The following is a 17,186-nucleotide window of genomic DNA, read 5'->3' on the forward strand; positions in this document are numbered from 1 at the left end:
CAAATCATATTTTTATTGGTTTTATACATTCAAATCTCTGAACAGTTACTCGCAATACAGAAAAATTCATGCTTTAAATACAAGACTTTGTAAAAGTACAAAATTCAGTTCTCAAACATAATGAAAACTCATGTTTGAAGACTAAATTTAAGATCATGCACATTGGAGGACTTTTCAAACATCAGAAAACTATACTACGTTTTAGCCAATTTTAGTTGTAATTGAAAAGTCTTCCAACAGAGTAAAAATTCACACAAATTTCGCAAAATGATGAACAGCAGGAAAATATAAACGAAAAACCATGAGGTACGTCTAGCATATACAAAATTGATTACAAATACACAGATTACATATTTAATAAATATTGCAGGCCGTGTATGGCCATGTATTTGTTTTACAACCATCTGCCATAAAATAGTTGCCAGTTAACTTTTTCAAATTGAAAGCTTTAAAACATTTCAGTTTTTCTTTCTTGACGTTACAACAAATTTACTGAACGAACGCATTAGAAAATTTTTAAAATTTATCTTTATGAACAATATGGTAGTCTAGATGATTAACACCAATGGCTGAGTGGTTAAGCTCTCTGAAAGATGGTAGTCCGGCATTGGTTTGAATAAAGCCGAATAGAATATTTGCATGGTTGCATTTCGTGGTTATCCCCATTTGTACCTAGTTAACCTTTGAACCTTTTAAAGCCAGTTAACCAGAAGTAACCTATAAAGCCATTTGACTTCTAAAGCCAGAAACCAACCAGTTGACCTCTGAAAGTCCTCCACGAAGGCCTGTTTTCCCCGTAAGCAGATACCCGTCATATGCTTTGCCGTGTTCAATAACCTAGATACTTAACATATTAAGGAAATATAATTTAAATTATGCTCAAGATTATACATACATAAAATAAAAATGTGCGAAATGTGTCGCAGGAATGGAAATTAATGTGTTTTTATGCATCTATCAGATATCAAGTTCCTATTGCAAATACATTTTTGTACATAACAGTAACTTTATGCAAATTATTTTTGTCTAAACCTACTAAATATATCAGTTCTTAGTTAAGATACTGTTTAAAATATTAATGCAATTTAAAATACTTTCAATTTTGCTTAGTCATCGGTTAACCATTTAAGGAAATAATTTTATGAAAAGCTACAACAAAATTTGTTTATATGCATCTATCAGATATCAAGTTCCTATTGCAAATACATTTTTATACACAACAGTAACTTTATGCAAATTATTTTCATCTAAATCTATTAAATATATCAATTCTTAGTTAAGAAACTGTTTAAAATATTAATGCAATTTAAAATATTAATTCAATTTAAAATACTTTCAGTTTTGCTTAGTCATAGCTTAAACATTTAAAGAAATAATTTTATGAAAAGCAACAACAAAATTTGTAAAAGGTCATGCAGCTTGTGAAATACTATATTACATGTATTTGCATACGTACTTATTTATGTATTCTGTTAAAGGGATATATAGTATATGCATTCTGACATGCATGTAATGGAAGAAGATTCAAAACACAAATACTGAACATTTAGTAAAAGCATATATATGCAGAAAATATATAACACAACAAACTTAACAACATTCGAAGGATTATAAGTCTTATTTCTGCAGAACCATATAAGCTGGAAATGCAGCATGTATAAATAAGAAAGTATAATGAAACAATCTTCTGCTTAACGAAATTGATTAACAAAAATAATGAAGCATCATATAATTATATTTTCTTAATGAATATTATGTTTAATCGATGTTTCAGATCATTGTTCTCATGTAGAACATTTTGAAATTAAAAAGGTGAGGTGCAATTTCCTCGATTTCTGAATGTAATATTTCAGATACTGCAAGCTTCGCTAGCAAAAATTTAATTTGCTAATTTTAAATAAATAATCAGATTTCATAAAGAGTTATGAAGTACAAAAAAGTATTAGAGTTCATTGTAGATTGGTGCTTGTTACAGAATTTATGTAAATAATCCATATTACTTTTGCGATACATTCATTTGTATATTAGAATTATTTTCAGTTGTGCAGAAATAGTCTCAAGCGTAGCATAAACATCGTTTTTTCATATTTCATCCCATGAATCTTTTTCTAAACACACTTTGCAAATGAAGAAAGAATCTGCAATCTGTAGTATCTTGTTCTCTGTTTACTATTTTTATAGTATATCTGCAATAGAACAGCTGTTTCTCATCTGTAAGTCTTCCAGAAACATAAAAATTTCCAAAGTGCCTGTCTAAAATCTTTCTTTTCCTATCCGTAGACAACCGAATTTACCTACAGGTATTCATCTCACTTTCATTTTAACTTGATTTTTGTAACGTAACTGAATACACTTTCTCGAAAGCAATATAAAAACTTCTTGTATATTTCGTCCCATGATGACTCTCTTAGTTTAACATACCTTTAAAATGCGGAAGGAACTTGAAATGCAGTTTTACTTTTCTGTTAAACATTTTGATGATGCGCCTGAATCAGAATAACTTAATTCTACACATGCGATACAAAATTGCTTCTTCAACTGTAGCTCTTGTCGAAACTTAAAATCTTCCTAAACGCATGCCTAAAATCTTTGTTTTTCCATCCATAAACGACCGGATTTATTGCCGATTTTCCAAAATAGCAGCAAACAACGAAAGGTTTGAAAAATCCAATGCGTTCTTGATTCAAACCATCAACATACCTCAGGGTAATAACAATGAGGTACGGCAAGAAACCTAGAAAATTGACACTCATCACCAGAGCCATCATCCTAGCTGTTTTAGTTTCTTGACGTACTTTATGGTTCAGCTCAAGAGCCACCACTGCTCGTTTGTGTCTCCAGGCTTCCTTGAAGATCATCGAATATAAAGTAGTAGTAACAATAAATGTTACCAACACGACAGATGCTACGGCAGCAAGTGCATATTCTTTCGTATGAGTATAATATAAATCGCATTCCTTTGAAGGATCAAACTGGTCTCCTACTCCCAGAAGAGGAAGAGAACTGACGATGCCCATTGATATCCACACAGCCAAAACGTAAGCTGAAGCATGCCTAGTTCTCATCAACCTGTGATAAGACAAAGGATGAAGGATTGCTATGTAACGATCCACAGCTACACCAACTACACATAACATCGAACATCCTGAAGTGTAGATTGTGAACCAGTATCTGAGCAGGCAACTGATACGATGGCAAGAAAGAGACCTGAAGTTGAAGTAGAATAGGATGTAATACGGTACATTCAGGCCAACCAGTAGATCTGCAGCAGCTAGTCCCAAAATGAAAACATTGGTGACACTCCGTAACTGTCGATACCTACGTAAAAGTATACTGTGTTAATCAGATAATAAAAACTACAGTTATTGATTATCTTAAAATATTGAAGACAGCTAAATATGCATAATGCTATAGAATTTTTACAACTCATTATTTACCTTACCTTGTTATTATTTTATTTGCTTATTTACTTTCATCTTAATTGATAATGCTTTGCATAGGTTGGCCAAAGAGAAACGCACAATGCATTATAGAATAGCATTGGTTTTATAAACAATATTTAAATGTTGGTATTTAACCCTATGAAATTTAAATAAAACTACGCTATTTTGATTGGATTCTTTCTTCGACACTAAATCGATCAATAAATGAAACAGACAAACACTGTAATCTGTAGGAGGTTGGCGTTCGAGTTAACGATATATTAGCTTTAAGAAACAGATAACAAGCAAATCGCTCAGAAGTTCCTTGGAATGTCCTTTCATTTTGGTCTTTAGACACTAATGATCAGTAAGATATTTCTATTGACATTCCTCAATTAATGAAAGATATTTTTAGTTCTGCGCATTCTTTGCCTCATGTCAATAGTGGATTATTATAGAAAATGGGAACAAATACAATAATTTTAATACTTCATTACTTTAATATAAATATTTATTTCTGCTTTCTTCAAAATATAAATAAATGATAAAAGATTTCCTTAAGCAAAGTTTTTTTAAGGGCTTTCGGAAGAGTTGTCTAAATGTTTTGTTTCTTAAGTATTGATCCTAGACACGCACTTCCAGTTACCAGATTTTAAAAATAAAGTAGAGAATATATAGATGCTTTAGCAATTTTCAGTTGGAAAGGTTTTCTGAGTATTAAAAAAAGTAACTAGAAAAGAAAGGAAGCCAGGTTCAGTAGTATGTAATTTCAGAAAGATATTTTATTATTATATTTAAAATATTACTGTACAAGTCCACAAAAAGTATCACTTGGGTAGATTACGCATCTATTACGTAGAGTTCAGAAGTAAAATTAAATTGAAAGATGACTATCGAGGTAGTCATCATCGGTAGGAGGGTACACAGTAAATTTGCATTATTAAAATAAGCCAAAAGATACTCATGACCATCATGATCATTGTTAACCAGTGACCAGCATGTTGACAGTTACTGGTAATCAAATTATAAGTTATCAATTCGTTCGTAAGAATTGGTTGGTGATTCGTAGTCACTTTTGATCAGTTCATATATTACTGTTGCCGGTTGGTTCAGTAAATCTAGATTTTTTTGTAGAAATTATGATTGATTACTAACAATTAGGTTTAATCAAATGGAAGCGAAACATCCATGCCTTCTCCAGGATTCAAACCCGGGCCCTTCAGTACGACAATCAGCGTCACTACTATCCTGGTTGGGCCGCGCGCTGAAATCTCATTACTTCTAGTTTATTCATTATCTTTGGTTTTAAGCCAAAAGTGTTGGCTTTTGTAAGCACGAGAGTGTGCCATCTGTTCAGTTTAATTTGGATTAATAATAGGGTCACTTACACCCTTTCTCTTGGGTATTTATAAGTCACTAGCTGTCTTTTTAGAGTTCTGGAATTGTATGCTTACTAAGAAGACCAGATCTTGTAAATTTAGAACCACCTTTTATCTTTCAGATCAGATATCTGACTTTAAGCGTGATAGCTTCGAAAACATAGACATAAAAATTACTTTAATTCTTCTGCTTATAAATGTAACAGTAATTACTATTACTAATAAATGACTAATAACGTAAGCATTGAAGAAAACGATATAAACAGAATTTATTTCTGAGAATAACAATTTGGTTTAATAAATAAAATTTTAAACAGATGTTAGATCACAGCAGTGCATTGAATATATAAATCTGTTACACAACAGCAAATTAATTTTAATTAATAATACGTTTAAGGACAAATATAAATAAGCTAAAACTTATCGCAAATTGCTTACTTTTAACTGATAAACTAATAATTTAATGCTGAAGGGAATCTGATTTTTAAGGCGAAAATTATGGTCTGTTACTTTAGGCACTTCTAGGACTTTTCATCCTCCCTCTTACGATCGTAACACGTGTCCTCATCACCACACAGGACTTTATTTTCTCCACTTTATTTGAGACTGTACTCAAATTATTCTTCATTAGTGCGATTTTCAAGACGCGAAACAGCTAAACGGAAATATATATATTAAAAAATAAATAAATAAATAAATAAATAAAAAAAATAAATAAAAATAAAAATAAAAAAGAAAGGAAGAAATTAGGCAGATTCTTCGAGTTCTAAGGGTTTGGACAGCGTTTCTATAGTCACATTATTGATATATTTTTTATGTTACGTTAAGTATAAGTGCAGGGGCACCTATTATTTAACCTAAGAAAGTAGGTAAAGGTCCCTTACACTATCTATACAGATTAACATCGCCTTCCCGGGGACCACGGTGCCGTTCTAGAGCCGAGGTGCTACTGTTGTTTACTGGAACTGACATTGCAAGCTCTGCCACTACTGACGTTATTATCAATTACCTCGTCTTATGTTTGGACTTGGACAGGAGGAGCATTTAAACCGCTGCCTAGATTATAATGATTGCATCTTCATTAAACCTGGCCATTTATTATATAAAGATACATAAAGCCTAGCCCCTTGCACTACATGTGAGTGCTCTATGTCCTGCTTCATGTTGTTGGCGGCGCTTATTGCTTTCCTGTGTAGTTGCCTGCACAAATATTGCATCTATGTTTAATTGTTTTGTTTCGCTATTACTGAATCACCTTTTTTTTGGCTGCATAGCTCTGGATTTCTGGTAGCTAGAAAGTCAATACTTTTCGCAATTTTATTCCTTAAGTGCTTACTTTTGACTACATATCTTAGGAAATGGGAATAAATACCGTTCTGAATTCGGATTCATTAGATGAAGTTATTTTATTAACGGGTAAGAAAAAAGAAGTGGGTGGGAAAAGGGCATGCCCTAATAAACCACGTGATTTGTCCGGTAGCATGAATTGGAAATGACTTAACTTTGAGGAAGAGGTTGTAAACTCTTCTTCCTGTATTGGCATGTCATTATTGTTGACATGAAGTTTTGGGTGTATTTTGCAGTTTTAGATTCAGGTGTGAAGCTGAACTGTGAATGATTGTTTTCACGGCTTTTTTATGTTTGAGGGAACCTTCGGAAGTACCGTTTGTTGATAGTTTGACAGTTGGTGATGAGATATGAGACACGGGGAAATCCATGACACCTTGATAAGTTTATTGGTGCCACATACCATCTGCGTGAGCTGTTATTACTACGGTTACCAAGGCAAGCTGATCGGGAAAACTCACTTCAAAAAGTCTTCAAAAAGTTCTAAAGTAACAGATTATAGTGAAATAATGGACCATCTATATGTAAAGTTTTAAATACTTACCTCAGAACTGCGTAGACGACAAGTACATTCCCTGCGATGGAAACAGCAGAAAGGACGATATCCAGTATGACTACCACGAAAATAGTTCGGCTGAGGCGGGGCTCGAAGCAAGTATTATCTTTCGATACGTTTAGCGAGTTGAGGACTTGAGATACATCGTTAGAGGTATTTCCGACAGAGGCGTTTAGCATGTCATGGGTTATAATCTAGAAAAGACGAAACTTGAAACTTGGTTAAATAAAATTTTAATTATAATGTTTCGTGGTTGAGCAATTTAAGGAACATCATTATTAAGGCCTACAATAATAGATGGCTTAAAAATTTTAACGCATGTCATTTGACGCTCAATTAACGTTTATGAGTTGTCCAAAAGTAATCAAAATAAAGAAAAAAGGACGTTGAAACAGCAGAATTTACATACGTCATAGTTCAGTTATTGCCACCTTCGTCCGTTTGCCTGATTATCTTATCTGGTATGTCTTATTAGTCAGGATTAGATTACAGTAGGGGTGGCCACTAAATGTGATGGCGATTTATGTAGCTTTTGGACATTGTTGTCAAAATATTTCTTCGTTCGGTTTGACCGGCACACTTTGACGAGAATTTTGTTTAGAAAACGCTCGTTATTTTATACTGTTTAATAATTTTTATCATGGAGTCCAGCAAAAGGCATAATGATCTGAGTCTAGTGGATAAAGTCAACTTGTTATGTTTATATTAAATTAGTTATATTCTATTGATATTTTGAGGATATCTTTTTCATCTGTTATAATCATTCAATTAATATCAAAATAGTCATGGACCAAATGTGATCATATTAAACAGCGTCTACTGCGTATACATAATATTAAACAGCGTATACATAATATAGACGCGTCTACTGTATACATAATATAGACATTGTATGAAACACGTAATAATACAAATAAATTGCATCAAAAAATAAAAGTTTCCACAGACTGTAGACTGAGTCAATATACACGGGTGTGCAAAAATTAAGGACGAAGTCGAAAAATTAGCATATCAGCTGAACGAAGAGGCAGAGCGGACAGAAAGACCAATCAGGAGATTAAGTAAGATGATGTACGGTAGCACATGCGCAGATATGCAGGTAGACGTAATGGGGGAGTGTCTGAGTAGTATAAAGCATGTTGTCGGTGTAAGATCAGTATTTCTGGCAAAGAGATTGCACGCCGTATAGCAGTTAAAATCACACCGAGTTGCTGCCTCAGCGAGAAATGGCGAATAATCAATCTGTTAGACGACATCTGGATGCTTTTACCCAAGGTCGAATCATTGGGAAGTTGGGGGAAGGCCGCAGTGTGACAAGTGTGGCTGCAGAGTTCGGAATTACTCACAGCATCGTTTCACGACTTTGGATACAATTTCAAACTACAGGAACAGCTATCCGGGGGTTTAGTAGTGGTCGTCCAGGAGGAACCACAACCGCAGATGACCGGTATATTGCCTTACAGGCCAGAAGATACAGGCGGCAGACAGCGGGAGAAATCGCTAGACACGACATAGGCGACTGGACGACCGATATCGCGTTTTACCGTGGCCAGAAGACTGCACGGTGGTGGTCTGTTTGCACGACGCCCTGTACGATGTGTACCTCTAACGCCTGCCCATCGGAGAAGGCGTTCTCTGTAGTGCCGAGAACACCGGAATTGGAGAGACAATGAATGGGGACGAGTACTCTTTACAGATGAGAGCAGATTCAGTCTGAGTAGCGATTCTCATCGCATACTCATCTGGAGAGAGCGGGAAAGCCGAAATCATCCCTCGAACATCATTGAAAGGGACAGGTATGGAGGTGGCGGCGTTCTCGTTTGGGGAGGCATCATGCTTGGTAGTCGTACAGACCTTCACATCTTCGACGCAGGTTCAGTCAACGGGACCCGTTATTATAACGAGATTCTTCTTCCATATGTGTGTCTTTTTAGAGGCGCTACGGGTCCGCAGTTCCTTTTCATGGGCGACAATGCACCATGTCATCGCACAGTAGCTGCCGAACAGCTCTTAGAGAGTGAGGATATTGAACTTATGGATCGGCCGGCACGATCTTCGGATCTCAATCCCATCGAGCATGTATGGGATTTTCTAGGCAAACGCTTGGCAGCTCGTACCTTACCACCAGTAACGATTCCGGAGCTTCGATTGGCGCTGCAAGACGAATGGGCAGCAATGCCTCAACAACTCATTGACACCCTCATTCTCAGAATGGGCAGACGCTGTGAAACCTGCCTAGCAGTCAGGCGAGATCATATCCCCTATTAAAGACTGGATGTTTCTTGCTGGACACCCATCACAGGGATGTTTCGGCCTTCAGTCGCATTGCGCTCCATGCTACTTTTTGAATAAAGCTTCTTTTTATCCCTCTGATTTCTCTTTTAGTAAGTGGTTGCTTACATTACTCATGTCCTTACGTATTGGGGATCTTACGGTATTAAATGTGTTGATTTGGAAAGCTTTTGTACAAAGTTATATTGAAAAAACCGTCTCGTCCTTAATTTTTGCACACCAGTGTATATTTGATGCAAAATCATAAAAGCAGAAATATTCTTTTTTGAGCTGAAATAGCTTTGGTTGTGACATTTTATTTTGTTTATTTAAATATTATCTTTATGCTTTACATCACGTGTTTGCTCAGTCTAAAAATTTTATCAGATTGTTAATAGGCGGCATAGTATAAACTAAGAGGCAGAATTGTAACCGTGTAACTTGTAACAGACAGTTGTTTAGTTATGTAACTGTTGCCGCACGTGCATCTAGAAAACCCATGGTCTGGAAGTTTACCGGATTGTTAGTTCAAGTTGTAAGTTCTTGATTTAGATTGGGTTTCTGATCTAGAAGTGCTAAAGTAGAAGTACTTGCATTTTATCTGGTTGAATTGTAAGATTCAGTTATTCGCTGACAATTCCAGAATGCTTATTTTTGTTCTGTAATATTTTGATTTAGCACTAACAAATTGTGAAATTGTGAAGTAAAAGGAAGTTAAGTTAAAGTTTTACTTGCTCATGTGTTTGTGCTTTCACAGTTAGTTTAAGCTACAGCTCGTACCATAGTTTTATGTTAACTTCGAAAGCATAAATATTTATTTATATATTTAATTAATTAGAAATACTACTCAAGTGTTAGCTGAGAAGCGAAAAGACTTTAAGCCTTTAAATATTTGGCATTTCTTTTAATAATATGCACACCCAAATATTTATATCTTCCGAAAATATTTTTAAATAGCTTATTTCGGGTTATGATGCTTATAAAATATTTATTTAGGTATGTTAATTCAGTTTAGTGGTCAACGCTTACTGTTTCGGTTTTTAGATGGAAGTATATTTCCCCGGATATTGTTTACTGAGATTATCCGAATTTAATAGTTAAAAAGCACTAATTAGATTAAAAAATTCTTTGAATTGGCACTTATTTTGAAATTTACGAAACAGGTTTTATATTAATAATATACATATCTGGGCATTAAAACATTAATAACAGTTAATAATCCTGTTAGTAAAATTCAATTATAAATGAATGTATATAATAAACTTCACGCAAAGCTGAAATGGCAGGCACTAGCTAAGTATAAAATCTCGTTACGAGGAGCAGGTCATGCATATAGATCATATATTTTGCATAATATTATCATTTCTTAAACTTTGGCATATCATCTTGACATTTAACTTATTTTACGTAAAATAGTACTAATTGGTTAAATTTCAGATCAGCATTTAAAAATTAAATATAATTTGTTAGGAAAATATAGTATTTGTCTCCGATTTAAACATCACATATATACTTTTATAGAAATCACATATGACAAATCTACTTTTATAGAAAGTTTTAAAACCTTTTATGCGCCTTTTTGCTTTCGATCGAGAAGTAATTTACAGAACTGGATAATGCGTAAAACTAGAACTTGATATATTTTAATCAAATATACAGGAGGAAATATTCTATATAATTTTAGTCTATTTTAATACCTAAATAAAATTTTATTAAATTTTCTTTGATTTTTTAAAAAACGTTTTTTGTTGATATGTATGGAATGAAATTCCTGCATTATTTACATATTGCAAGTTACTATTAACTCTGAAAAGATACTACAAATCATTATTTATCTTCTGAGAAATTTGAATTTTTTATTCTTATAGTTATCTTCTGGAATTTTAAGCTGTCAAAATAAAAGACGAATAAAGCCTAAAATACTTTGTGAACTTTCATTCCTTAATAGATTTTATTAAAATACCTCTTTCAGAACATGTAATGTGTATGGTGAAAGAAAACTTTAAATTCATTGCAACATTATAATTAAGTTTGACACATTTGAATAAAACATTTTCTACAATAAAAATAAATAAATAAATAAATAAATAAAATAGAAACTAACGTTGTTGCTAGGTTGGATCCTATTATATATACATTCATTTATAGTCAGTCCAGAATGAAAGTTCTAATAATTTAACATTAAAGCAATATTGGATATATTAAAATTATTTCTATTTATTTTATGAATTTATTTATTTTAAAAACTATATCAAATTATATAAATGGCTTACATTACTTGCGACTTTATTAGTTGTTTAAAGGCATCTAACACTATCAGGAAAATAAACTTACTTCAGAACAAGTTTCACATACTGTACACGTTTTTATAAAATGCTTTTCTGTCTTGCTTCTGTGAACGTTATTAACCTTCAGAACTACAATAATACATTCAGAATTTTTTTCAGTTGGTCGCATTCTATTATCATTAAATTTCAAATTTCTTCTAAATTGCTAGAAAAAAAATCGACTTTAACTGCTTGATTTTAATACTACTGGAATTTTCAATTATTGCGATTGGATTTTTAATGTTTATCCTATACTGATCTTTCTTGAAAATTACTGAATGAAAATGAAAGCATAGCAATGCTATGAAATCGTTAATATTTAACAAGAAAATAGACATGTAGACTTCATTAAAGATGTGTAAATTAGAAGTTTAAAAAACTATAATGAAAGCTGATTTATTACAATAAAACATATGAAGAATTGCAAAATAGAAAGTAAAAGTTAATATGTTTCAAAATTTCAATTTAAAAGACGTTTCCATGATTGTCAGTTGAACAATTAAAAACGATTTAAAACGTAGAAAAATGAAATAAGAATGTACTGACAGATAATCATGAATAATAAGGTAAGAACAAAGAAAGAGATGAAATGAAAAACAAAAGAGAGGAAATATGTAAATATGTATAATAGCTATGTAGATATCAGAGAAATTTCAAACAGAAGGCATAAGTCGTACCACAAAAATCATCAATTTAAAATTATATAGCTTTAACAGGAATTATGTGAAAGAAAAGCAGTCAAATATATAAAATAAGTCTATATACAAGAACCAGAAAGAATTTATATATAATTCTTTCGAAGGTAATACTGTGAAGAAGTATAATATATAAAGTGGAAAATGTGGAAACGAAATTGCTTTATTTTGAAACTTTTAAAATTTGAAGAATGAAAAAAATTACTGAAATCTGAAATTTAAAAGAAAATCCCAAAGAATCATTAACTCTCTAATTTATGCAAAAACGAATAAAGTGGACTAGAAGGAAAATTCTAAATAATCTAAATCTTTAACATAAATAGGTTGTTAAAAGCACGAAACATCTGGAAGCATTTGCTAGTTTCCCTATGACCAAACGAACGTCTGAGAGAGAGACGCAATGTTGGCGTTGCCAATCTTCAGAATGGCTTTCCTCAAACGGGTTGTCGAAAATGAATCACGACTCAGAACTGTAGATGTATTAGATGATGGCCCTAAAATTGTTATATCTACCGGCACGAATATCTCTGAAGATCAATAATCGCTTCTGGGAAAAAAAGAGAAATCAGACTGACGATTTAGAGTGATTACCCTTGAACTACTCACTGCCAGAGCTTAGGTTTTCTGTTTTTAGAGGGAAAAATACGAATTATTATAATTTCTGAGTAAAATGGACATTTAAGAAAATATTAGAAATTTGTAACAAATGCTAGTGCTTTAAGTTTGTAAGTTTAAATAATTATGGGCACTATATCGCATTAAGAGAAGGATGCTGTCGAATGGAAAAGGTACTGTCGATGCTAGAAACACTAAAAATAAAATTTTAAAAAATCTGTTTTTATATTTCGGTCCGCAGTTCTGATTTCTAATCCTGCTGAAAATAGAGAAAAAATTCTTGAGCTGCAATCCTTCTTTCAAGAAAAGTCTCAGTCCGAATCCAGTTCATGCAGAGATTTGGCTTTAAAAATGAGATTTCTCTTTAATGGGGATGTTTGAAGTCTGTGATGCATTCAATTTCATGTAACAATGATGAGCTAATAAATAACAGAATTCATAATGCTGGAACATTTCATGGAAGTATTCAAGAAAACACTATTTGATAGTTCAGTTAGATAGAGACTCAGTAGTAGAATAAAAAATCCAAAGGTGATTCCTAAATTGAAGCAGACATTAAGGAAGAATTAAATTATGATCAAATAATCTGAAAATACGCGCATTTTTCATTTATTAATTATTACATTAACAGAAATTTTGATAATGATATAACGTAAATACAAAATGTCGAGTGTTGCATTTACTTTTTTCCATAATAAGTAATCGCAAACATAAGGTGTGCCCAAATAAAAAGGAGTAAAGGCCAAGTAAACAGTTAGATGTAAAGAAATTTAATAGCAATATTATAATTACAGCTCACGTAGAACAGCACAATTATAAATAATCGCATTGATATTGACACACTGATTCCAGCGCGTAGGAAGGAAACCGTCTCGGCGTCCGTAGGAAGGAAAACCGTCTAACCACTATACCGTTTCAGCGGTGCTCTAGTCTCAGAAAGTCGTATTTAATATCAAATTTATAAAAAACTAAAAATGATTTCCAAGTTTTGAAACAAATCTTTCTTTAATATGCTCTATGTCAGTAATACAAATCTCATATCTTGATTTGGTATTTGCAGAATTTACGAAACCGTTGATCATATCTTTGAACTGCAACCACTCTTCATGTACCTGGAGGATCTGGTTTCCTGGAGGATCTGCGGAGGCATTTCATGGACTTCAGTGTAGAAACGTCTGAGTTGCTGATGGATCTAGTTTTCCACGGTATCCTACGCCTCTTTGTCACAGGTGAGCCTCTAACTTTTCAGAGATTTTTTCAAGTGGCCGACGATTTAGGAATCACATCAGGAGATATCGGGACTGTAAGGAGGATGTTGTAGTACCTCCTATCGAAGCTGCTCAAGGAGCTTGAGGGTCTTCTTGGCCACATGAGGAGACGTTGTCCTGGAGAAACGCTATCCTATTCGACTTGCCTCTGCGCTTGTTTTCGATGATCTGTCTCAGCAACGTATTAGAATACTACTCCGCGTTAACTGCTGCACCCCATTGTACTCATTCGATGACTAGAGGTCCTTATTTGTCCAAAAAAGACAGTGAGCGTCATTTCTCTGGCTTTCTGGGCAGAGTAAACGTTTTTGGAAAGACGCAATGCCACCAATTCATCCGTTTGGAGGCAGGGTCGAAGTGGAAACACCAAGTGGTGTCTGCCCGGGGCGTGGCAAGTCCTTGAGGTTTGGGAAGCAAATACAAAGCTCTTAACTTTATTTCTAGAGGGTGTTTTAACGAGTCACGTTACTGGTTATTTATGATGTCATCTTACACGCGATTAAATGGAAGTCTGGCTTCTCATATATTACTACCAAGAATTTTTATATTTGTCACGAGTAAAAGGCCAGATGTCAACAGTGGATATGAAGCAGTTATAAATGTTTCATTAGCTTAAAATTTTCATTAGTCATTAGGTTATTTTGAAACAGGAGACCTGAAAAATGAGCAAAGCCTCGCCGGTACTCGAACCTGACCTCTCGTATACGCGCCGAGTGTGCTACCGTTAAACCGTGAAGGCATGGTGGAAGGAGGCAGAAAATATCTTATAAGGTCACAAATAAATGATAACGTTTTAAATTTTAGTTGAAATGAAACAAGACGCAGTATTGATAAAATTAGATGCACGTTAAGAGAGACTTGCCTAATTTATAATAGGGGTCTGAAATTAAAAATGAATTTTTATATTATATATTCCTTATCTTACAGAAGATAATATGTCAAAAATTAGGAACGAACATTAAACAATTTACATAATATAATTCTACACTTCGATTCTAAAAAGCAATGAAATGTTTGCCTTAAAATCTCTTATAAAATAAAAAATGTCATTTTTTTGCAAGAGATAAAAGTTAACTCAAGTCCTGCCTATATTCACATAATGCAATTTATGTGCATATAGACAGCCGGTATATGGCATGATGGTATATAGGTATAATGGTATATAGGCAGATACACTTAACCTATATACCATTAACGGTTACACATAGAATGTTTTCAACAAATGTGTAATTTAGTTTCGTGAAACAGAGTAAACAGAGTTTTATTTAAACGACAACCTCTAAAATATTTACGTGATAAAGCAATTCTATTTATCTTTAAAATAAATATATTGCTTGTAAAGTTTGGTAGGAAACACAATTTGTAGCTGCTTAACACTCCACACATCTGAACTGCACAGTATTTCACACATACGCCATCGAACACTCCGAATTTTTTTCAAATTATTAAATTTTTAACCTTTTTGTGAGAAAATAATGTATTAAATTAGTACCGCTTCTGTAGCTGAAACGCATCGCTTTCGCGTGTCGTAATACGGTAAGCTTTGTAATTAATTAATGCCTTTCTTTTTTTCATTGTAATGTGTCTTTCAGTAAGGATTGAATAGCATTTAATACATTGCTGTGGTATTTTGAGACTGCTCTACGCGATTGGTAAGTGTTAAAATCTTGTCAACTTGTTCCAAACTCTACCTGACACTTAATTTTCCGCATCGCTGCGCACATTACCGCTCTGGATAATGCAATTTTTCTTTCTCAGCTTTCTAATATCCTTTCGATATAAGACTAAGACGTTTGAGTTTCACTTTTGTACAGGCGCTCAAGAAAGAAGAACCATTAAATATGAAAAATACTTAACCGCCAATGTTGCATAAGAGGCATGATTTTCAAAGAATTTCATAGTAAATATTCGCATTAGGATTTAACAATAGCGCTGATGAAGTATTAGAATAATAAAATGTTAAAACCAATGAAGAGTAGTTTTAGCAAATGTAATTTCTGATCAATATGATGCCTTGCCAGGTATACATCTATTTCCATTGTAAATATTAATAATTGAAAATCTTGAACTGTTTTTCAAAATTACAGTGTGCATCTAAAAAGGGAGCTTCAAATTAAAATTAATAATAATGATTTTTTTTAAATGTTAACTAAATATTTTGTTAGAAAATGTTGTTCCTTAAATACCGTTCTCTCTTTCTTTCTTTCTTTTTCTAAAGAATTGTAGGGTTTATATTTATTTTAACTAACATTTATTTTAAGTTTAAACTATCTTTCCTGTCAAGCCTTACTTTCCCCTGGAACTGCCAATGCCAGAATATGTAAATTTTAGTAGAACGCGCAAGGATTCAAATTATCAGCGGAAGTATTATGATTTAAATAGGAAGGAAACAAGTTCGGGGTGTGATATTCTTACTTCACGAGCGCGGAGGTAGTTAGCGAGAAATTGAAGAACCCCGCGTTTCGGCCTATGTGCTTGGCGGAAAGTAGTGTTAATCGTTCAAGTGAGCTTCAAGTCTGCTGAATTAGCAGCGGTATTGTAAAACGCGGTGAGTTAGTTATTTTAGAGAGCCTCGTAATTAGAGTCTTGTCTTTATTTTCTTTTCAGGTTATTATTTTTATTTGACTGCCAAGTTGCCACCGTCTGTAAGCGTCAAGAGCACGCAATTGTAATTTATTACGTTGAATAAAAAGGGACTTAAACCCTTTACAAGACTCTGTGTTTTATCCTGTTTTCACAGTCACCCCTTGGTTGCGTGCAAGTTGGAGGCACGCAACGTTACATTGGCGCCCGAACACTTATCGAACTGAAATGGCCGAAAATTGGATGGAAGCCGCTGGACGACACCAAGAAATGAAAACTCAGTTGGAAGGATTTGGATAGCTGGTCCAGACTTTGAGAGCGTCAATCAAGCCAAACGTCCATTTCGACGGAAAAAATTCGGTGGCGGTATTTCTAGAAGGTCTAGAAAACCACTTTCAGCTCTACCCTGTTCCCGAAAGACAAAAAGTTGCCATCGCCACATCAGCACTAAGAGGACAGGCCGCGCTATGGTGGAAAAACATAGGCAAATTTTTATTAGGGGAATTTGGAAGCCAGACATATATATTTGAAAATTTCAAAAAATCGTTAGTAAAGGCCTTCCCCATAGTGAAAGATCGCGCACGGCTGGAAGCCGAACTATATAGTTTCTATCAACGGGATACAGCAGAATTGACGGACTTTATTCTACGAAAAATCAAGCTAACGGATATGCTGTATGGAAAGAAACCCGATGCGGAGATAATTGAAATAATATTACCAAGA

The 17,186-nt window shown here is 33.7% G+C and overlaps 1 protein-coding gene across 2 annotated transcripts in view; it reads right to left on the reverse strand.

Annotated features, from left to right (window-relative positions):
* LOC118191844 (somatostatin receptor type 5-like) overlaps nt 1–17,186 on the reverse strand; it is a 65,903-nt gene continuing 48,717 nt past the window's right edge. For both annotated transcript variants that reach the window (XM_035362701.2, XM_035362700.2), the window contains exons 2-3: nt 6,693–6,898; nt 1–3,318 (exon numbers count right to left, since the gene is read on the reverse strand). In XM_035362701.2, coding sequence (XP_035218592.1) covers nt 2,535–3,318; nt 6,693–6,883 — 975 coding nt within the window. In that variant the 5' untranslated portion in view covers nt 6,884–6,898 and the 3' untranslated portion in view covers nt 1–2,534. The remainder of the gene's footprint in view (nt 3,319–6,692; nt 6,899–17,186) is intronic.

Source organism: Stegodyphus dumicola, chromosome 3, assembly GCF_044657685.1.
Source record: "Stegodyphus dumicola isolate Sdum_Otavi_A_Nest chromosome 3, ASM4465768v1".
Taxonomy (NCBI): domain Eukaryota; kingdom Metazoa; phylum Arthropoda; class Arachnida; order Araneae; family Eresidae; genus Stegodyphus; species Stegodyphus dumicola.